At 24.5% G+C, this 22,988-nt stretch overlaps 6 protein-coding genes across 6 annotated transcripts in view; all 6 read left to right on the plus strand.

Moving 5' to 3' along the window:
- On the plus strand, positions 1-7,316 carry LOC128962791 (uncharacterized). The gene is made up of 20 exons (XM_054309192.1): positions 1-228; positions 367-437; positions 524-572; positions 669-788; positions 853-932; positions 1,041-1,201; positions 1,651-1,749; positions 1,867-2,008; positions 2,702-2,744; positions 2,911-2,994; positions 3,128-3,251; positions 3,866-4,007; positions 5,347-5,470; positions 5,609-5,712; positions 5,786-5,834; positions 5,912-6,031; positions 6,151-6,230; positions 6,385-6,545; positions 6,926-7,024; positions 7,151-7,316. The coding sequence occupies exons 1-20, from the start codon at positions 105-107 to the stop codon at positions 7,299-7,301; spliced, it is 2,127 nt and encodes a 708-aa protein (XP_054165167.1). The 5' UTR covers positions 1-104; the 3' UTR covers positions 7,302-7,316.
- On the plus strand, positions 2,695-4,035 carry LOC128962249 (cathepsin L-like). Its single transcript, XM_054308612.1, has 5 exons — positions 2,695-2,744; positions 2,911-3,020; positions 3,128-3,247; positions 3,628-3,721; positions 3,866-4,035. The coding sequence occupies exons 3-5, from the start codon at positions 3,136-3,138 to the stop codon at positions 4,014-4,016; spliced, it is 357 nt and encodes a 118-aa protein (XP_054164587.1). The 5' UTR covers positions 2,695-2,744; positions 2,911-3,020; positions 3,128-3,135; the 3' UTR covers positions 4,017-4,035.
- Positions 7,317-8,617: 1,301 nt separating the features above from the next.
- On the plus strand, positions 8,618-11,248 carry LOC128962244 (cathepsin L-like proteinase). Its single transcript, XM_054308606.1, has 8 exons — positions 8,618-8,821; positions 9,063-9,166; positions 9,229-9,277; positions 9,354-9,473; positions 9,596-9,675; positions 10,093-10,253; positions 10,808-10,906; positions 11,035-11,248. The coding sequence occupies exons 1-8, from the start codon at positions 8,725-8,727 to the stop codon at positions 11,183-11,185; spliced, it is 861 nt and encodes a 286-aa protein (XP_054164581.1). The 5' UTR covers positions 8,618-8,724; the 3' UTR covers positions 11,186-11,248.
- Positions 11,249-12,815: 1,567 nt separating this feature from the next.
- LOC128962243 (procathepsin L-like) lies at positions 12,816-15,097 on the plus strand. The gene is made up of 8 exons (XM_054308605.1): positions 12,816-13,030; positions 13,142-13,236; positions 13,363-13,411; positions 13,486-13,605; positions 13,727-13,806; positions 14,081-14,241; positions 14,655-14,753; positions 14,877-15,097. The coding sequence occupies exons 1-8, from the start codon at positions 12,913-12,915 to the stop codon at positions 15,025-15,027; spliced, it is 873 nt and encodes a 290-aa protein (XP_054164580.1). The 5' UTR covers positions 12,816-12,912; the 3' UTR covers positions 15,028-15,097.
- A 358-nt stretch (positions 15,098-15,455) lies between these two features.
- Positions 15,456-21,174, plus strand: LOC128962792 (uncharacterized). The gene is made up of 16 exons (XM_054309193.1): positions 15,456-15,637; positions 15,754-15,851; positions 15,956-16,004; positions 16,078-16,197; positions 16,334-16,413; positions 16,757-16,917; positions 17,447-17,545; positions 17,765-17,906; positions 18,486-18,576; positions 18,663-18,742; positions 19,081-19,129; positions 19,183-19,302; positions 19,493-19,572; positions 20,339-20,499; positions 20,823-20,921; positions 21,018-21,174. Exons 1-16 carry the CDS (start codon positions 15,517-15,519, stop codon positions 21,172-21,174), a joined length of 1,707 nt encoding a protein of 568 aa, XP_054165168.1. The 5' UTR covers positions 15,456-15,516.
- A 590-nt stretch (positions 21,175-21,764) lies between these two features.
- The window catches only part of LOC128962246 (procathepsin L-like), a 2,555-nt gene continuing 1,331 nt past the window's right edge, over positions 21,765-22,988 (plus strand). Inside the window, exons 1-5 of the mRNA XM_054308609.1 lie at positions 21,765-21,831; positions 22,011-22,120; positions 22,206-22,254; positions 22,350-22,469; positions 22,650-22,729. Coding sequence (XP_054164584.1) covers positions 21,822-21,831; positions 22,011-22,120; positions 22,206-22,254; positions 22,350-22,469; positions 22,650-22,729 — 369 coding nt within the window. The 5' untranslated portion in view covers positions 21,765-21,821. The remainder of the gene's footprint in view (positions 21,832-22,010; positions 22,121-22,205; positions 22,255-22,349; positions 22,470-22,649; positions 22,730-22,988) is intronic.

Genomic DNA, 22,988 nt, shown 5'->3' on the forward strand with positions numbered 1-22,988 from the left:
TAGTTTTTTTTATTATTATTGAATAACTTGTTTAACTTAACAGATAGTTTAGAGAGAAAACTAAACTAATTGGTTATCATTAGTAAAGAAAACTAAAATACAATATGAAATCATCAATTGGTTTAGTAATTCAATTATCATTAGTATTATTACTATTGGCATTGAATTTGTCTAATCAACAACAATTAAGTAGTTATGAGGAGCTAAAAAAATTGGCTGATAAACAAAGTAAGATATATAAATAAATATATATATATATATATATATACTGTATATATAAATATAATAAATGCTTAAATATTAAACTGTCTATTTGATTACATTGTGTATTTTATTTATTTATTATTATTTTTAAAAAAATAATAGCTTCAGCAGCACAGGTACCCGTTGAATGGGATTGGAGAAAGTATGGTATAGTAACACCAGCTAGAAATCAGGTATTTTTTATATTTGAAACCATAATTACAAATATATAGACATTTTTAAATATATATATATATATATATATATATTAAATATATAGGAAAGTTGTGGTTCGTGTTGGAGTTTTGTATCGGCCGCTGCACTCGAAAGTAATTAATTTATACTAAAAAATAAATATATATATTTTTTTAAAATTATAATTATTATTGCTAATATAATATATGATAAATGTATACAATTATTAGGTCATCTAATGAAGGTTCAGATCGCTGAGGGAAAGTTTGATCCGAAAAATCAATTGACATTAAGTGAACAAAATCTGATCGACTGTTCCGGTAGTTTCGGTACACATGGTTGCGATGGAGGTCTGTATTATAATAATTATTGTTATTATTATTGTTATATAATATTAATTCATCATTTTTTTAGGTAATTTTCGAAATGCCTTTGAATACGTAAAAGAAACTAAAGGACTCAATACTATCAATGATTATCCATATATTGGAAAAGTTAGTTATAATCTTAATACCATATCATAGTTTGTTTGTATGTGTTATTATAAATAGTTAATTAATTAATTGATTTTTGTTTGTTGATAAAATCAATTGTAACTATAGCTCGACAGTTGTCACTATAATAAAGAAAAACGTGTCGATATCGACATCAAAGAAATCAAACGCATAACTACCGGCTCTGATCAGGAACTGGTGTCAGCTATCTATACACACGGACCGGTCACTGTTGGCTTTCATCAGACTAATAAGTTTCTAAATTATAGGTATTATCTATAAATATATATAAATATATACTGTATATTAATTATGTTATTAACCATTTTTATGCATTGAATATATGGTTTAGTAGATATTCAATATAAACTAAACAATTGATTACCTCTCTCTAACCCAAATACTATCCCAAATGGATAAGCTATATGTATCCATACTTAAACTATACCCAATATAGCCCACCCAATGATTCAATATTTCTAATTAATAACTTTAGCCATTAACCAGTTAATTAATATTATAATATAATAATAACCTTATTACTAACAATTTGTTACATAGTTTATACTAATTTATTTTAATTATTTTAATTTATATATAAACTGTATATAATAGCTAAACTCATTAAGTCTTAAACTATTATTTTTATTTTCACATTTTTGTTTCAATTTAATTATAAATCGACAAACAATCGACAACAACAACAACAATATTAAAGTTCCGGTATTTTTGATGACACCTCATGTAATGCCGAGTCTATTAGCCGATCATTGCTTGCCGTTGGCTATACTCCCGATTATTTTATACTGAAAAACAGGTTAAAAAAATAGTAGTATTTATTGATAAAAATATTTTAGTTTTTATTATTATTAAATTGTAATTCTAATTTTATCAATTATTTTTTTCTGGTAACCCATTCCTCGGATTTGGACAGTTGGGGCACAAAATGGGGTGAAGATGGCTACATAAGACTGTCCCGTTCAAAGGTCAACAATTGCGGTGTTAGTCAACAGGCCTACTATCCAGTGCTGGCCAATGATGTCGGAACCGCTAATATCAGAGACAAACTAAAAGAAGTCAAATAAATTTAATTTCAATATATATTTATACATAATTTTTATAACTACAGTATAAATTATTAATTAAAAAATGTTAGTTGTATTTGTTTTTGAATTAATTAAAATATAAATAAATGAAACAATAATTTGATAACAATTATGAAAATTTCTACTTAATTATCTATACATTTACATTAAGTTTATTTTATTTTTTTGACGTTCAATGTAGGGTTGCTGTTGTAACTACAGTATAATTTTAATGTAAGTGTTTTTATTATATTAATTAAAACATATAAAAAATTGATATCAATTAGAAAAACCTTATGTAAACTTTGAATATTAAATTACAATTAAAAATAATTACAATTACTTACCATTTGTTATACAAATATACAGACAATGATGGCCAGGGAGGTCTGTCTATACTTAAAGACAGTAAATATGGTGGAAAAATTAGTGGAAAAAAAACAATATTTTTAATTAATTAACTAATAGACGTTAATTGCTAATTAATATTTTTTTTAATAAACAAATTTAGATTTTTATTTTTTTTTGGTTCAATAAATTAAATCATAGTTTAGATACAGATAACTAAACTAAACTAATTAGTGATCGATAATAAAGATAACTAAAATATGAAATCATCAATTGGTTTCGTAATTCAATTATCATTAGTATTATTACTAATTTGTATTTAATTTGTCTAATCAGTCACTGATCGATAATAGTCTACAACATTTGGCACAGATCCAGGGTAATATATATATATATATATATATATATATAATAAATACATAAATGCATATACATTAATACATACTGCATGTACCTAACACTGAGAGCTTTTAAAAAAATATAAAACTGTTTGTTTGATTATTGTATTATATATATATTAATTATTATTATTATTATATGAATAGCTGCTTCAGCAGCACCGGTACCGGCACTACCCGTTGTTGTCAATCAACCTAATATACCGGTTGAATGGGATTGGAGAAAGTATGGTATAGTAACACCAGCTAGAAATCAGGTATTTTTATATATATATAAAAACAATAATTACAAACATATAAAATATCACATAATTTATATATAATAAATAAATATATATATATATTCTTATCCTTATATTATTAGGTCATCTAATGAAGGTTCAGATCGCTGAGGGAAAGTTTGATCCGAAAAATCAATTGTCATTAAGTGGACAAAATCTGATCGACTGTTCCACTAGTTTCGGAAATAAGGGTTGCAATGGAGGTCTGTATTATAGTTATTATTATTATTATTATTATTATTATTATTATTATTATTATTATTATTATATTATAATAATTTTAATTGATTTATAATTATTAATGAAAAAAAAATTATTTTTTTGATATTATATATTACTTAAAATTATTATTATTCATCATTTTTTTTTAGGTAATTCTCGAGATATCTTTTAATATCAAATTTGTTGTTTAAATTTTTTTTTTTAAATTGATAATTAATAGAAATGAAAAACATATATATATATATATATATATATATATATATATATATATATATATATATATATATATATACTGTATATAAAATTTTAATTTGAAATTATAAATTGACAAACAATCGACAACAACAACATCAAAGTTCAGGTATTTTTGATGACAACACATGTAATGCCGAAAAAATTAGCAAATCATTGCTTGCCGTTGGTTATACTCCCGAGTATTTTATACTGAAAAATAGGTATAAATAGTAGTGTTTATTAACACAACAAATATTTTAGTTTATTATTATTAATATTGTAATAATTGTAATTTTATCAATTTATTTTTATTTCATTTATTTTTTGTTGTTGTGATAACCCATTCCCCCCCCGGATTTGGACAGTTGGGGCACAAAATGGGGTGAAGATGGCTACATAAGACTGTCCCGTTCAAAGGTCAACAATTGTGGTGTCAGTCAACAGGCCTACTATCCAGTGCTGGCCAATGATGTCGGAACCGATAAAATCAGAGACAAACTAAAAGAAGTCAAATAAATTTCATTTGAATATATTATAACACACTTTACTGTAAATTATATATAATTACATAATTTTTTTAATAATTATAGTATAATTTTAATATAATTTTCAAATGTATGTGTTTTTATTAATATTTAGTTAACAGAATAAAAATTTTCTATCAATTTTAAAAATACTTGCTTTTAGTTTACTTTGAATTAGTGTATAATGTTTTGGACAGGACAGGACAGGACAGGACAGGACAGGACAGGACAGGACAGGACAGGACAGGACAGGACAGGACAGGACAGGACAGGACAGGACAGGACAGGACAGGACAGGACAGGACAGGACAGGACAGGACAGGACAGGACAGGACAGGACAGGACAGGACAGGACAGGACAGTGCTTAAAGTCTAGTCACTAGACTCTAGTGCTGTGATGCTCTCAAAGGTTTATTATTAATTGGTCCCTGCAACGTTAATTATACAAAAAATATTAAAACTAAATAAATAAAACAAATATAACATAAAATTTATTAGGGTAGAAATTTTTTTAATAAAACATTTTAAATGTGTTTTGAAAATTAATAAAAAACAAAACCAAAATAATACTGCGCTCATATACATAAACTACTGTGTTATAGGGTATCATTGTGTAATGGCCATTATTGTTTTGGTTTTGCTTGTATTGAGACAGTTTTAAATATAATGGGACAAAAAAATAATTTTTATAGTAATAGTTTATTTGTAAATGAGTAATGTATATAATTAACAGTAGCATAAAATACGTAATCAAGTTAAATTCAAAAATCTATCATGATAGCATAATTGATCACTAGACTAGTGCTATATGTAGTACATTACTGTTATCACATATGGTTTTAAATATTGAAAAAACAAGTTAACTTTAATTGACGTAAATTTATAATTAATATTTTTTTTGACAAACAAATCATGTAATTGAATAAAAAATAGATTTAATAAAATTTACATTTTTTTCCATTGAATAAATTAAATCATAAAACAATTATAGCTTAGAGACAACTAAACCAAATTAATTGGTCATCAATTAAAAAAAAACTAAAACTAAAAATAAACTATAAATATATTATAAATAAAAATAAAATGCTTATTGACTGACTGTACTATAACCACACATATGGTTTAACTAATGGTAAAAAACATATAAAAACTATAATTGAATAGTTAATTGACGTAAATTACTAATGAATAAAAACAACAATTTTTAAAATTAATACAAATTATGTAATTCTATTAATAAATTTTAATTAAATTAAATTATATCACAGAACATAACGTTTAGGAGACAACTAACTAATCAACTAATTGGCGATCAATAAACAAAAAAAAAATTAATTAAAAAAAACAAAATGAAGTCATCAATTGGTTTAGTAATTCAATTATCATTAGTATTATTACTATTGGCATTGAATTTGTCTAATCAACAACAATTGGCTAATAACCAGGGTAAGATATATATATATATATATATATATACTGTATATACTAACACAGTTAGCTGTAAAATATTAAACTGACTGTTTGTTTGATTGATGTATTTGATGTATTTATTTATTATTATTATTATTATTACAATATGAATAGCTTCAGCAGCACCGGTACCACCACTACCCGTTGCTGTCAATACTAATATACCGGTTGAATGGGATTGGAGAAAGTATGGTATAGTAACACCAGCTAGAGATCAGGTATTATATGGAAACATATTTATAAATATATAAAATGTTATATATATATATATATATATATATATATATATAGGGACCGTGTGGTGCGTGTTGGAGTCTGGTATCGGCCGCTGCACTTGAAAGTAATTAATTAATAATTTTTTTTTGATAATAATAATAATAATTATTATTATTATTGATAAATCTATCCTATTATTAGGTCATCTAATGAAGGTTCAGATCGCTGAGGGAAAGTTTGATCCGTCAAAACAATTGTCATTAAGTGAACAAAATCTGATCGACTGTTCCACTAGTTTCGGTACATTGGGTTGCGATGGAGGTCTGAATTATAGTTATTTTTTTTAAATTATATTTATAACTATTAAATGAAAAAAAACTCAATTTTTTGTTAATAAATACTTTATTATTATTAATAATAATAATTTATCATTTTTTTAGGTAATACTCGAAATGCCTTTGAGTACGTAAATATAACTAAAGGACTCAATAGTATCAATGATTACCCATATACTGGAAAAGTTAGTCATAATCTTAATATTATAGTGTGTGTGTGTGTGTGTGTGTGTGTGTGTGTGTGTGTGTGTGTGTATGTATGTGTTTGTATTACTACACAATATATTTTGTTATTGTTATAAATGTTTAATTAATTAATCAAATTAATTATAACTATAGCTCGACAGTTGTCACTATAATAAAGAAAAACGTGTCGATATCCACATCAAAGATATCATACGTATAACTCCCGGCTCTGATCAGGAACTGGTGTCAGCTATCTATACATACGGACCGGTCACTGTTGCCGTTGATGTGACCAATAAGTTTGCAAATTATAGGTAAAACAAGTAACATATATATATATATAGCTTAGTTAACTTATGCGGACAATGTCTACTTATTAGTTATGGGTAGTATATTTGGATACCATTTCAATCATATATAGCCCACCCAATGATTTTTTGGTATCTAATAAATAATTTATTATCCAATTAATTGACCAATTAATTAGTATAATACTCAACAAAAGATAAACGTATCATAAAAATGTGCCAAAAAATGTTATTTATTTAATTATTTTAATATACTTGTAATCTTTTAAACTTATTTCTAACTGTTATGTTTATTTTGACAATTATTTTTTTGGGTTAATTTTTTTGAATTTTTATTATAAATCTACAAACAATCGACAACAACAACAACAATAACATCAAAAAAGTTCCGGTATTTTAGATGACATCACATGTAATGCCGAAAATATTAGCGCAGCATTGCTTGCCGTTGGCTATACTCCCGAGTATTTTATACTCAAAAACAGGTATTATTATCATTATTATTGTAGTGTTTATTAATAAAATATTTTGTTGTTTAATTATAATATATATATTTTATAATTTTATTTTATATTTATTTTATTTTTGGTGATATCTCCGGATTTGTACAGTTGGGGCACAAAATGGGGTGAAAATGGCTATATAAGACTGTCCCGTTCAAAGGTCAACAATTGTGGTGTCAGCGAACAGGCCTACTATCCAGTGCTGGCCAATGATGTCGGAACCGCTAATATCAGAGACAAACTAAAAGAAGTCAAATAAATTTAATTTCAATATATATTTTATAACTACAATAAAAAATTATTAATTAAAATGGTATTTGTTTTTGTTTTTGTATTAATTAAAAAATAAATAAAACAATAATTTGATAAAAATTATGGAAATTTCTACAAATTATCTATACATTTACATTAAGTTTTTTTTGACGTTAATGTAGGGTTGCTGTTGTAATTACAGTATAATTATAATTTTAATTTTAATGTATGTGTTTTTATTATATTAATTAAAACATAAAAATTTAATATCAATTAAAAACTTTAGAAAAAATCCTTACAATATGTAAACTTTGAATACTATTAAATTACATACACTATAAATGTTATGCATTTGTTATGCAATAATGTGATTTATTTTTTTAAATAAAGTTATTATACATATATGAATATATTTATTTGTATCAGGGTTGCTAATGGGGTAGGGTACACCCTGGCCGAAAAGTTATGGGCCTTCTACCAATTTTGTGTCATGAGAAATTAAGTTGGGAATATTTTTATTAGTTAATTTAATGATAATTTAGAGGGAATTTAGTGGGAATTTAGTGGGAATTTAATGGGAATTTAATGGGAATTTAATGAGAATTTAATGGGAATTTAATGGGAATTTAATGGGAATTTAATGGGAATTTAATGGGAATTTAATGGGAATTTAATGAGAATTTAATGGGAATTTAATGTGAATTTAATGGGAATTTAATGGGAATTTAATGGGAATTTAATGGGAATTTAATGGGAATTTAATGGGAATTTAATGAGAATTTAATGGGAATTTAATGGGAATTTAATGGGAATTTAATGGGAATTTAATGGGAATTTAATGGGAATTTAATGGGAATTTAATGGGAATTTAATGGGAATTTAATGGGAATTTAATGGGAATTTAATGGGAATTTAATGGGAATTTAATGGGAATTTAATGGGAATTTAATGGGAATTTAATGGGAATTTAATGGGAATTTAATGGGAATTTAATGGGAATTTAATGAGACTAGTGGGAATTAAAATTGTTCACCCCACCCTATACCCCCCTGAAATCAAAAACCTTTAGAAACCCTGATTTGTATGTATTTAAATAGATTATGAGTTATGGGTTAATGGTTAAAGTCTATTCACTAAAATCTAGGTCTATACATGTAGTAAACTACTGTTACAACATATCATATAACAGTAATTTTTTTTGACTACATATAGGACTAATAATACATATGTTAACATATGGTTTTACTATTGGAAAAACAAGTAAACTATAATTTGATGTTAATTGACGTAAATTGATAATTAATAATTTTTTTTAGAAATTTTGGTTTTTTTTATTAAATAAACTAAACTATAAAACAGATAGCTTAGAGACAACTAACTTAACTAAACTAACTGGAAATCAATAATTTTAACCAAAAAACTAAAGCGATATGAAATCTTCAATTGGTTTAGTAATTCAATTATCATTAGTATTATTACTATTGGTATTGAATTTGTCTAATCAACAACAATTGGCTAATAACCAGGGTAAGATATATATATATATATATATATATATAATGCTGAAATGTACATTAATGTATATAAATAATAAATACATACTGTATATACTAACATCGTTAACTGTAAAGTATTAAACTAATAACCAGGGTAAGATATATATATATATATATATATATACTAACACAGTTAGCTGTAAAATATTAAACTGACTGTTTGTTTGATTGATGTATTTTATTTATTTAATTATTATTACTAATATGAATAGCTTCAGCAGCACCCGTACCAACACTACCCGTTGCTGTCAATAGTAATATACCGGTTGAATGGGATTGGAGAAAGTATGGTATAGTAACACCAGCTAGAGATCAGGTACAGTATTATATATTAAACCTAAATAAAAATATACAAAAAAATGGTTTATATATATATAGGGAGCGTGTGGTTCGGGTTGGAGTTTGGTATCGGCCGCTGCACTCGAAAGTAATTAATAATATTTTTATGATAATAATAATAATTATTATTATTATTATTGTTAAACCTATCCTTATATTATTAGGTCATCTAATGAAGGTTCAGATCGCTGAGGGAAAGTTTGATCCGAAAAAACAATTGTCATTAAGTGAACAAAATCTGATCGACTGTTCCACTAATTTAGGAAATAGTGGTTGCGATGGAGGTCTGTATTATAGTTATTATTATTATTATATAATGATTTATAACTATTAAATGAAAAAAAATCAATTTATTTTTAAAAAATTTATATTACATTATTATAATTCATTCATTATTTTTTTTTAGGTTACACTCGTAATGCCTTTGAATACGTAAATCAAACTAAAGGACTCAATACTAACGATGACTATCCATATATTGGAAAAGTTTGTTATAATTTGTTATTATCATAGTTTGTGTGTCTGTTTGTATGGGTTTTACTCAGAGTTGCTAAAGGGGGGTAGGGTAAGGCATCTTACCCCTCTGAGAATTTTTTAGATCTTATCCCTACCCCTGGCCTAAAACAAAATGTTAGGGGGCGCCTACCGATTTTTTTTCATATATGTAAAATTTTGTATTAAAAAAAATAAATATTATATTTATAATTATAATTAGCTAGCTAAATTGGTATTATAAAATTATATAATTAGTTTATGAATTGGACTACAAATGTATTATATGGAGCAGTTGGGGAGAGGATAGGGGGTTGGGTTCATACTATAATTTTTTGCATTTTCTTTGTTATTATAAATTGTTAATTAATTAATTTTTTTTTGTTGTAATCAAATTAATTGTAACTATAGGACGACAGTTGTCACCATAACAAAGAAAAACGTGTCGATATCGACATCAAAGAAATCAAACGCATAACTTCAGGGTCTGATCAGGAACTGGTGTCAGCTATCTATACATACGGACCGGTCACTGTTGCCGTTCATCTGACCAATAAGTTTCTCAATTATAGGTATATATATATATATATATATAGCTTAGTTAACTTACGAGGGGGGCAATGGCTACTTATGAGTTATGGGTAGTTATATTGTTAATAACAATCCTATAATATATAGTACTGTTGCCGTACATTTGACCAATAAGTTTCAAAATTATAGGTGTATATATATATATACAACTAACACACACACGCATATATATATAGCTTATATTTATATATCAATATAGCTTTTATATATATATATATATATAGCTTAATTAACTTATAAAGGGAGGGGGCAATGGCAACTTATGAGTTAATGGTTAGTTATTATTAATAGCAATCCTATAATATATAGCTCATCCATTAAATGATGTTTAAATTTCTAATATAAAACTTAATAAACCCTATTAAACCACTTAATTATTATAATTATTTTTGTTATATTATTATTACTAATTTATATATAATATATACAATAATATATTTATTATTTTTTCAATTTTTTTTTTAATTATAACTAACAAACAATCGACAACTACATCAACAACACAACCAACAAACACAAAAAAACATTAAAAAAGTTCCGGTATTTTAGATGATATCACATGTAATGCCGATCAGATTAGCGGTTTATTGCTTGCAGTTGGCTATACTCCCGAGTATTTTATACTCAAAAACACGTATTATTATTATTATTATTATTATTATTATAGAAATATTCTATTAATAATAGTTTTGTTAAATTAAATATTAAATACTTATTTAATCAATTATTTTTATTTTTGGTGATACCTCCGGATGTGTACAGTTGGGGCACAAAATGGGGTGAAAATGGCTTTGTAAGACTGTCCCGTTCAAAGGTCAACAATTGTGGTGTCAGTCAACAGGCCTACTATCCAGTACTGGCCAATGATGTCGGAACCGATAAAATCAGAGACAAACTAAAAGAAGTCAAATAAATTTAATTTGAATATATTATAACACACTTTACTGTAAATTATATTTATATATGTATTAATTTTAATTATTTTTACATAATTATTATATAACTACAGTATACTAATACTAATTTATTTGCTTTTGTTTTGAATTTGAAAATAAATAAACAATTAATTGATAACAAATTTGAATACATATTTTTTACATAATTTTTTATAACTACATTATAAAATTATTAATTAAAATATAAATTTTATTTGTATTTGTTTTTGAATTAAAGATTTAAAAGAATTAAAAAATTTACATTAAGTTTATTTATTTTTTGACGTTGAATGTAGGGTTGCTGTTGTAACTACAGTATGATTATAATTGTAATTTTAATGTATGTGTTTTTATTATTTAAATTAAAATATTTAAATTTGATATCAATTAAAAACTAAGAAAAAATACTTACCATATGTAAACTTTGAATACTATTAAATTACATACACTATTAACATATAAATAACACTATAAATGTTATGCATTTATTATGCAATAATGATGTATTTAAAAAATTAAAATTATTATACATATATGAATATATTTATTTGTATCAGGGTTGCTAATTGGGTAGTGTACACTCTGGCCAAAAAGTTATGGGGCCTCCTACCAATTTTGAATTATGAGAAATTAAGTTATGAATATTTTAATGAAAATTTATAAGGAATTTAGTGGAAATTTAGTGGTAATTTAATGGTAATTTAATGGTAATTTAATGGTAATTTAATGGTAATTTAATGGTAATTTAATGGTAATTTAATGGTAATTTAATAAAATTTATTAGAAATTTAGTGGGAATTTATTTGGTATTTATTGGGTAATGGGAATTTAATGGGAATTTAATGGGAATTTAATGGGAATTTAATGGGAATTTAATGGTAATTTAATGGTAATTTAATGGTAATTTAATGGTAATTTAATGGTAATTTAATGGTAATTTAATGGTAATTTAATAAAATTTATTAGAAATTTAGTGGGAATTTATTTGGTATTTATTGGGTAATGGGAATTTAATGGGAATTTAATGGGAATTTAATGGGAATTTAATGGGAATTTAATGGGAATTTAATGGGAATTTAATGGGAATTTAATGGGAATTTAATGGGAATTTAATGGGAATTTAATGGTAATTTAATAAAATTTATTAGAAATTTAGTGGGAATTTATTTGGTATTTATTGGGTAATGGGAATTTAATGGGAATTTAATGGGAATTTATTGGGAATTTATTGGGAATTTATTGGGAATTTATTGGGAATTTATTGGGAATTTATTGGGAATTTATTGGGTAATAAAAATTGTTAACCCCACCCTATACCCCCCTGAAATCGAAAACCTTTAGAAACCCTGATTTGTATGTATTTAAATAGATTATGAGTTTGTATAAATGCGTTAAAGTCTAGACACTATACATGTAGTAAACTACTGTTACCATATATCATATAACTGTAGTTTTTTGACTACATATAGGAGTCCTAATAGGAGTCATAATAGGACTAATGATACATATGTGACATATGGTTTAACTATTGGACAAAACAAGTAAACTATAATTTAATTTTAATTGACGTAAATTGATAATTATTTTTTTTTAAACAAATTTAGATTTTTTTTTATTATTATTGAATAAACTAAATCATAGAACAGATAGCTTGAGACAACTAAACTAACTGGTAATCAATAATTTAAAAAAAAAATAAAACGATATGAAATCTTCAATAGGGTTAGTAATTCAATTATCATTAGTATTATTACTATTGGTATTGAATTTGTCTAATCAGTCACTAATCGATAATGGTTTACCAAATTTGCCACAGATCCAGGGTAATATATATAGGAATATTAGACTATTTATTTGTTTATTAAATTATATTTATTATTCCTATTATTCTTATTATATGAATATATTATATTGTAATTATATATCTTTAAAAGCACCGGTATCACTACCCGTTGTTGTCAATCAACCTAATATACCGGCTGAATGGGATTGGAGAAAGTATGGTATAGTAACACCAGCTAGAAATCAGGTAAAGTATTATATATGAAACCTAATTAAAAATATACAAAAAAATGGTTTATATATAATATATTATTATATTATTATTATATATATATATATATATATATATATATATATATATATATATATATAGGGAGCGTGTGGTTCGGGTTGGAGTTTGTCATCAGCCGAAGCACTCGAAAGTAATTAATATTTTTTTTTGATAATAATAATAATTATTATTATTATTATTGATAAACCTATCCTATATTATTAGGTCATCTAATGAAGGTTCAGATCGCTGAGGGAAAGTTTGATCCGAAAAAACAATTGTCATTAAGTGAACAAAATCTGATCGACTGTTCCCGTCATTACGGAACGGAAGGTTGCAATGGAGGTCTGTATTATAGTTTATATTATATAATGATTTTAATTAATTTATAATTATTAATAAATAAAAAAATCTCATTTTTTGATATTATATATTACTTTGATATTATTATTACCTATTTTATTAGGTTCTTCTAGAGATGCCTTTAAATACGTAAATCAAACTAAAGGACTCAATACTAACGATGACTATCCATATACTGGAAAAGTTTGTTATAATTTGTTTCGGTGTCTGTTTGTATAGGTTTTTAGTAATTAATGAAATAAATAATTGAAAAAATGTAATTATAATTAGCCTAGCTAAATTGATATTATCAAATTATACTAAATTAGTTTATGAAATTGGACTACAATTTATATATGTATTATATGTGGGAAATTTGAGGATAGGGTTCATACTATTTAAGATATAAGTTACTATCAAATATTTTGTTGTTGTTGTTATAAATAATTTTTTTGTATCAAATTAATTGTAACTATAGGACGACAGTTGTCACTATAATAAAGAAAAACGTGTCGATATCGACATCAAAGAAATCAAACGCATAACTACAGGGTCTGATCAGGAATTGGTGTCAGCTATCTATACATACGGACCGGTCACTGTTGCCGTTCATTTGACCAATAAATTTCTCAATTATAGGTATTAATATATATATTTAACAACTAACATACATATATATATATATATATATATATATATATAGCTTAGTTAACTTACTAAGGGGGGTGGCAATGGCTACTTATGAGTTAATGGGTAGTTATTATTAATAGCAATCCTATAATATATAGCTCACCCATTAAATGATGAGTATATTTCTAATATATAACTTAATAAACCCTATTAAACCACTTAATTATTATAATTAATTTTGTTATATTACTAATATATGTATACTCGTACTGTTGCTAAATTGCTAAACTTATTTCTGACTGTTTATATGAACATTTTTATTGGGTTAAAATATTTATTATTATTTTTCAATTTTTTTTAATTATAACAATCGACAACTTTATTAACAACACAACCAACAAACAAAAAAAACATTAAAAAAGTTCCGGTATTTTAGATGACATCACATGTAATGCCGAACAGATTAGCGGTTTATTGCTTGCCGTTGGTTATACTCCCGAGTATTTTATACTCAAAAACAAGTATTATTATTATTATTATTATTATTGAAGTATTTTATTAATAATAGTTTTGTTAAATTAATTATTAAATACTTATTTAATTATTTATTTTTATTTTTTGGTGATACCTTCGGATATGTCAAGTTGGGGCACAAAATGGGGTGAAAATGGTTTTGTAAGACTGTCCCGTTCAAAGGTCAACAATTGTGGTGTCAGCGAACAGGCCTACTATCCAGTGCTGGCCAATGATGTCGGAACCGATAAAATCAGAGACAAACTAAAAGAAGTCAAATAAATTTAATTTGAATATATTATAACATATTACTGTAAATTATATATATATTTGTACTGTATTATTATAATTAGATAATTTTTTTTATTATAACTACAGTATAATATTTTAATATAATTTCTAATGTATGTGTTTTTAATATGATTTTAACTAAAGAAATAAAAATTTGATATCAATTCAGAAAATACTTGCTTTTTTGCTTTCAATTTGAATATTAAATAACAATTGATAATAAAAATTACTTACTGTTACCACATATGGCATAACTATTTACAAAAAAAAACAAATAAGCCAATTGATGTAAATTGTTAATTAATATTTTTAAAAAACAAATTTTTAATTAATACAATTATGTTATTAATTAAATGAATTAATATAATTTATATTTTTATATTGAATAAATTAAATAACAAAATATATAGTTTAGAGACAACTAACTAAACTAATATTCAATAATCAATAAAATAAAAACTATTATATATAAACATTTAAATGAAATCTCTAATAGTTTTAGTAATTCAATTATCAGTAATATTATTACTATTTGATTTGTCCAAACAGTCTAAACTTATTGATAATAATAATAATATACCAGATTTGGATAATATCCAGGGTAAGATAAAAAATAAATAAATACTTATTAATATTAATATATAAATATATAAAACTGTTTGTTTGTTTGTTATATATATTATTATATGTATATAATTTATACGTTATACGCTTCAGCACCGGTACCACCACTACCCGTTGTTGTCAATCAACCTAATATACCGGTTGAATGGGATTGGAGAAAGTATGGTATAGTAACACCAGCTAAAAATCAGGTAATTTATATGAAACATAATTATAAATTATCATAAAAAATGTTTTATATTATATATATATATATATATATATATTTATTAAATATATATATATATATATATAGGGATTATGTGGTTCGTGTTGGAGTTTTGTATCGGTTGCTGCACTCGAAAGTAATAATTTTTTAAAAACAATATTTTTATTATTATTATTACTATTATTGATAAATTATTATCCAATTATTAGGTCATCTAATGAAGGTTCAGATCGCTGAGGGAAAGTTTGATCCGAAAAAACAATTGTCATTAAGTGAACAAAATCTGATCGATTGTACCACTAATTACGGAAATGATGGTTGCAATGGAGGTCTGTATTATAGTTATTATTATATAATGATTTTTTGATATTATTTATAATTTCTATGATTAAAAAAAATCATTTTTTTGGATAAAATATATTACATTAAATAATTATTATTCATATCATTATCTATTTTTTTTAGGTACATCTCGTAATGCCTTTGAATACGTAAATGAAACTAAAGGACTCAATACTATCAATGATTATCCATATACTGGAAAAGTTAGTTATAATTTTAATACCGTATCATTATATTGATGTTTGTGTGTACAGTATTTTATCATATGTTTTAGTAATTAAGAAAATAAATAAGTGAAAATAATTTTTGTATTAAATTTGAATTAGCTAGCTAAATTCATATGAAATTATAATTGGTTTATGAATGACTACAATAATTGATAAATGTATGATATGGGGTGGGGGAGGGGTAGGGGTTCATATATACAGTATAACCAATTTTTTTATATAAGTTACTATTAAATATCTTGTTGTTATTGTTGTTGATGTTATTGTTATAAATAGTTAATTAATAATTTTTTGTATCAAAAATTAATTGTAACTATAGCTCAACACTTGTCGCTATAATAAAGAAAAACGAGTCGATATAGACATCAAAGATATCGTACGTATAACTACCGGCTCTGATCAGGAACTGGTGTCAGCTATCTATACGTACGGACCGGTCACTGTTGCCATACATGTGACCAACAATTTTCACAATTATAGGTATTATTAATATAATATATATATATATAGCATTAAGCCCTGATTTTTGAAAATTTTATTGATAATTGTTTAAAACTACAATAAAAGCATCCCATTCCCTCAAATATTTTATTTATATTATTTTTATTTTACCATACATTATACCTCCCCCCCCCCGTTAATATCCAAAATCTTGCTTATATAGCCCACCCAATGATGTTTTTTTTGATTGATTTATATAATCTATTAGCATATTTATTACTACATAATTATAATAGGATACTAATTCAATAAACTATTGTAGTTTTTTTTGTTGTTGGGATACTATTGGGATAACCAATATTGAGTTCACAATAACAAACTATACAATATATATAACTAACTAACTATATGTTTCATAGTTTATAATAATAATAATAATTTACTTAATTATTTTTTAATTTAAAATATATTATAAAATTAGTGTCTAAATAATTTCTAATTAATTTTCACATATTATTTTATTTTGGTTAAATTATTTTGTAATTTTTATTATAAACATAAAAAAAAGTTCTGGTATTTTAGATGACCCAAAATGTGATGCAAATAATATTAACCTATCATTGCTTGCCATTGGTTATAATCCCGAGTATTTTATACTCAAAAACAGGTATTATTATTATTATTATAGTAGTATTTATTATTAATTAAGATATTTAGTTTAATCGTAGATTATAACACTTATTTAATCATTTATTTTTATCATTTATTTTTATCATTTATTTTTATCATTTATTTTTATCATTTATTTTTATCATTTATTTTTATCATTTATTTTTATCATTTATTTTATTTTATTTTTTTTGGTGATACCTCCGGATGTGTACAGTTGGGGCACAAAATGGGGTGAAAATGGCTTTCTAAGACTGTCCCGTTCAAAGGTCAACAATTGTGGTGTTAGTCAACAGGCCTACTATCCAGTGCTGGCCAATGATGTCGGAACCGATCAAATCAGAGACAAACTAAAAGAAGTCAAATAAATTAATTTAAAAATATTATAACAATTTTACTGTAAATTATATATATATATTTATATATATGTATTAATTTTAATTATTTTTACATAATTATTATATAACTACTAATACTAATTTAATTGAAAATAAATAAAACAATTAATTGATAACATTTAGAAAATAATTTTACAAATTATCTTACATTACTTGCATTAAGTTTATTATTTTTTAAATTAAATTTCTAATTTTTATTTTAAATTATTTTATTTTTGTTATTTAAAAAACAACGATTATTAATAGCAATAATGTATTTTCTAATACTATATATATATATATATATATATATATATTACTAAATATTTGTTAATAATTTTTTAAACATAGTATAAATTTATAGTAGTTTTTTGAAAAAATTTTATAATACAAATATAATTGCTATTGAATGACGTAAATTATGTTTTTTTTAAAAAATAATGAAATAATAAATTTACGAAAAAAATGGATTTTCTAATGAATTAAATTACAAAATATATATTTTATAAACTTAACTAACTTTACTTTAGACTAAACAACTAATTAATAAAGATTATTATCAATAACAACAAAACAATAATGAAATCTTCAATTGTTATTGTAATTCAATTATTATTATTATTATCGTTAATTGATTTGTCTTATAACCAGGGTAAGATATATATATAAGATGTATATAAAATGCTTAAATGTATATTTATCTCAACTAACACTGACCGCCTATATGAGCACATCTAGACTCAGCACCTGTATCATCTAGTATACCACTTGAATGGGATTGGAGAAAGTATGGTATAGTAACACCAGCTAGAAATCGGGTATTTTCCCTATAAATATACATACATTATATATACAAACAGCTATAATGTATATTGTAATTATTAGGGTTAAGCTTGATATAGGTGGGTGGGTGGGTATAGGGTTGGCTAAAATATAGAGAGAAAAAATCTCAAACAATTTAAACTAGGTAAACGATTGGTCATAATAATAATAATAATTAATTTTTAAATATAAATTGTCAATTTTATTTGTTAATTACTTTTAATTTTTTTTTAATTTTTTTCACTTAACACCCAAAGCTTAACCCTGATATATATAGTTATGTTTATCATTTACTGTATAAAAAAATTATTTATTTATTTTTGTTTTTTTTTAGTTTAATTGTTCAGCGACTTGGAGTTTTGCATCAATCACTGCACTGGAAAGTAATAAAAAAATGTTTAATATTATTATTATTAATGAAATAATCATATATTAGGTCATGTGATGAAGGCTCAGATAGTTGAGGGAAAGTTTGATCCGACAAAACAATTAATATTAAGTCAACAAAATCTGATCGACTGTTCCAATGAATTCGGTAACCGGGGTTGCGATGGAGGTCTGTATAAAAATTTATTATTATTATTATATAAAATTTTTTGTTTAATTTTTTTTAAATTGATAATTAATAGAAAATAAAATGAAAAACTTATATATATATATAGTATTATAATAATAATATAAAAAATTCTAATTTTTAATATTTATATAATTGTAAATACATTTTACATTTTTTTGTTGTTATGTAGGCTATACTCGAGCAGCTTTTGAGTACGTAAATGAAACTAAAGGACTCAATACTATCAATGATTATCCATATATTGGAAAAGTTAGTTATAATTTTAATAGTATGTGTGTATATGTGTGTGTGTGTGTTTGTATGTGTGTGTGTGTATGTGTGTGTATGTGTGTGTATGTATGTGTGTGTGTGTATGTGTGTGTATGTGTGTGTATGTGTGTGTATGTGTGTGTATGTGTGTGTATGTGTGTGTATGTATGTGTGTGTATGTGTGTGTATGTGTGTGTATGTGTGTGTATGTGTGTGTATGTGTGTGTATGTGTGTGTATGTGTGTGTATGTGTGTGTATGTGTGTGTATGTGTGTGTATGTGTGTGTATGTGTGTGTATGTGTGTGTATGTGTGTGTATGTGTGTGTATGTGTGTGTATGTGTGTGTATGTGTGTGTATGTGTGTGTATGTGTGTGTATGTGTGTGTATGTGTGTGTATGTGTGTGTATGTGTGTGTATGTGTGTGTATGTGTGTGTATGTGTGTGTATGTGTGTGTATGTGTGTGTATGTGTGTGTATGTGTGTGTATGTGTGTGTATGTGTGTGTATGTGTGTGTGTGTGTGTATGTGTGTGTATGTGTGTGTATGTGTGTGTATGTGTGTGTATGTGTGTGTAAGTGTGTATATGTGAGTGTATGTGTGTGTGTATGTGTGTGGTTTTGTGTGTATGTGTGTGTGTGTGTGTGTGTATGAGTGTGTTTGCGTTGTTAATAGTTAACAATAAATAGTAATTGTAACAAATTTTTAGTAACTAAATAATTTTATATTGGATTTAATTTGAATTTTGTATTAACTAACACTTACAGTCCGATATCTGTCACTTTAAATATAAAAAACGAGTCAATATCAGCATAAAGGAAATCAAACGCATAACTACCGGAGCCGACGATGAATTGGTGTCAGCTATCTATACATACGGACCGGTCACTGTTGGCTTTCATCAAACCGATAACTTTGTAAATTATAGGTACATTAATATTATTATTAGCATATATTATACATTTATATAAATTATTATATATATATATATTTAGCCTAACATTATATTAGATTAGATTTTTGTTTTGGATTTTTAGATTATGACCCTTATCATTTATGTTTTTTTTTAATAATATAATTTAACATAATCAAACATATAGTTATATACTACAATTTTATTTTTATTAATTTTTTTTTGTAAATAAATAGTAATATTAAATTTAGTACATTTTACTTATTTTATCAACAACAAAAAATTTGGTTTTATATATATATATTGTTTTTTATAAACAACAACAACAAAAATATTAGTTCCGGTATTTTTGAAGACTACACATGCGATGCCAATAAAATTAATGTTGCATTGGTTGCCGTTGGCTATACTCCCGAATATTTTATACTCAAAAACAAGTATTAAAAATTGATTTTTTAAATTTAAAAACTTATTTATTTATTAATTAATTATTATTTTTTTCTTATGTGGCGGTGATCGATGGGGGTGAACAGTTTTGGCACAAATTGGGGCGAAAATGGTTACGTTAGACTGTCCCGGTCTAAATATAACAATTGTGGTGTTAGTGAACAGGCCTACTATCCAGTGCTGGTCAATGATATGGGAACCGATAAAATCAGAGATAAACTAAAAGAAGTTTCATTGAATTAATGTATATATATTTAATAGCTTTATTGTAAATGTATTTTTTTATTATTATAATTAGTAGTATAGTATTATTACATAATTTTTGTTGAAAACTACAGTTTTAATGTATTTATACGTAATTTTTTTAAATTTAATTAATTGATTACAAATAAAATTTTTGTAATCAAATTAATAAAATTTTATTTATTTTTTTGAAAAAATATTTGATAGTTTCTTTAAGTTTACTTTGAATATTAAATAACATTTTTGTATATAAAAAAAATTACACAATTAACATATGTGTTGGTTTTTAACTACTATAAACTAAATATTAACTAATTGACGTTAATACTGTATAAAATTATATATAAATATCATTATATATTTAATTATAATATTATATTATTTTTTGGTTGTTATAATCTTTTAATAAATTTGCTAAAAAATATATATATAATTTATATAATAATGTAATAGTTTCAGTCAACTGACTAAACTAATTGACTTGAATTGGTGTTCAATAATACAAAATTATTTGTTCAAAAAAAAAAATGAAATCTTCAATTGTTATTGCAATTCAATTATCATTAGTATTATTTTTATTATTATTATCGTTAATTAATTTGTCTAATCAGACACCAAATAATAATGGACATTACAAGCCTGATAAAATGCTTTATTGTATTTATATATATATATTTATATTTATTAATATACTAACACTTAGCACCTATATATATATAATTATTTAAACTATTAAACTATTTAAAAAAATATTATTAAACTAATTTTGTTTTTTGTTGTATCATTTTTGTTTATTATGCTATTGTATGGATACACCAAAAAAAATAAAATAACAGCCAAAGCACCTGTACCACCACCTGTAGTTGTCAATACTACTACTACTACTAATATACCCATTGAATGGGATTGGAGAAAGTATGGTATAGTAACACCAGCTAGAGATCAGGTATTTTAATAATAATAATAATATATATACACTGTATATATGATATATACTAAATATAATGTTTTTTTTTAAAAATTATTTTTAGAAACTTTGTTTATCTTCTTGGAGTTTTGCAGCGATCTCTGCACTGGAAAGTAGATAACAATTATTATTATTTTTTTAAATTAATTAATTTTTAATAATAATAATTAGTTTTATTATTAGTATTAATAATAAACTTAACCATTAGGTCATGTAATGAAGGCTCAGATAGCTGAGGGAAAGTTTGATCCGACAAAACAATTGAAATTAAGTGAACAAAATCTGATCGACTGTTCCACTAGTTTCGGTACACAGGGTTGCTATGAAGGTATGTATAAAAATTTATTATTATTATTATATATCAATTAACTTATAACTAATAATTAATTTAAACAAAACAAAAACAAAACAAATAAAAACTTAAAATGTAAAAAAATCTACATTTTTAAAAATAAATATATTTATATAATACTTTACATATGATTATTATTATTATTATTATTTTCAGGCACTACACGAATGGCCTTTGAATATGTTCAGGAAATTAAAGGTCTCAATACTAACAATGACTATCCGTTTACCGGAAAAGTTAGTTATATAATAAATATTGTAATAATTGTGTTAGAGAGAGAGAGAGAGAGAGAGAGAGAGAGAGAGAGAGAGAGAGAGAGAGAGAGAGAGAGAGAGAGAGAGAGAGAGAGAGAGAGAGAGAGAGAGAGAGAGAGAGAGAGAGAGAGAGAGAGAGAGAGAGAGAGAAAGAGAGAGAGAGAGAGAGAGAAAGAGAGAGAATGGATATGTATTTATGGGTATATACTGTATATAAATTTATATAGCTATGTATATGGAT

Source organism: Oppia nitens, unplaced genomic scaffold, assembly GCF_028296485.1.
Source record: "Oppia nitens isolate AA-2021 unplaced genomic scaffold, nextdenovo-longstitch-racon4-pilon3 scaffold6_pilon_pilon_pilon, whole genome shotgun sequence".
In the NCBI taxonomy this organism is placed as follows: Eukaryota; Metazoa; Arthropoda; class Arachnida; order Sarcoptiformes; family Oppiidae; genus Oppia; species Oppia nitens.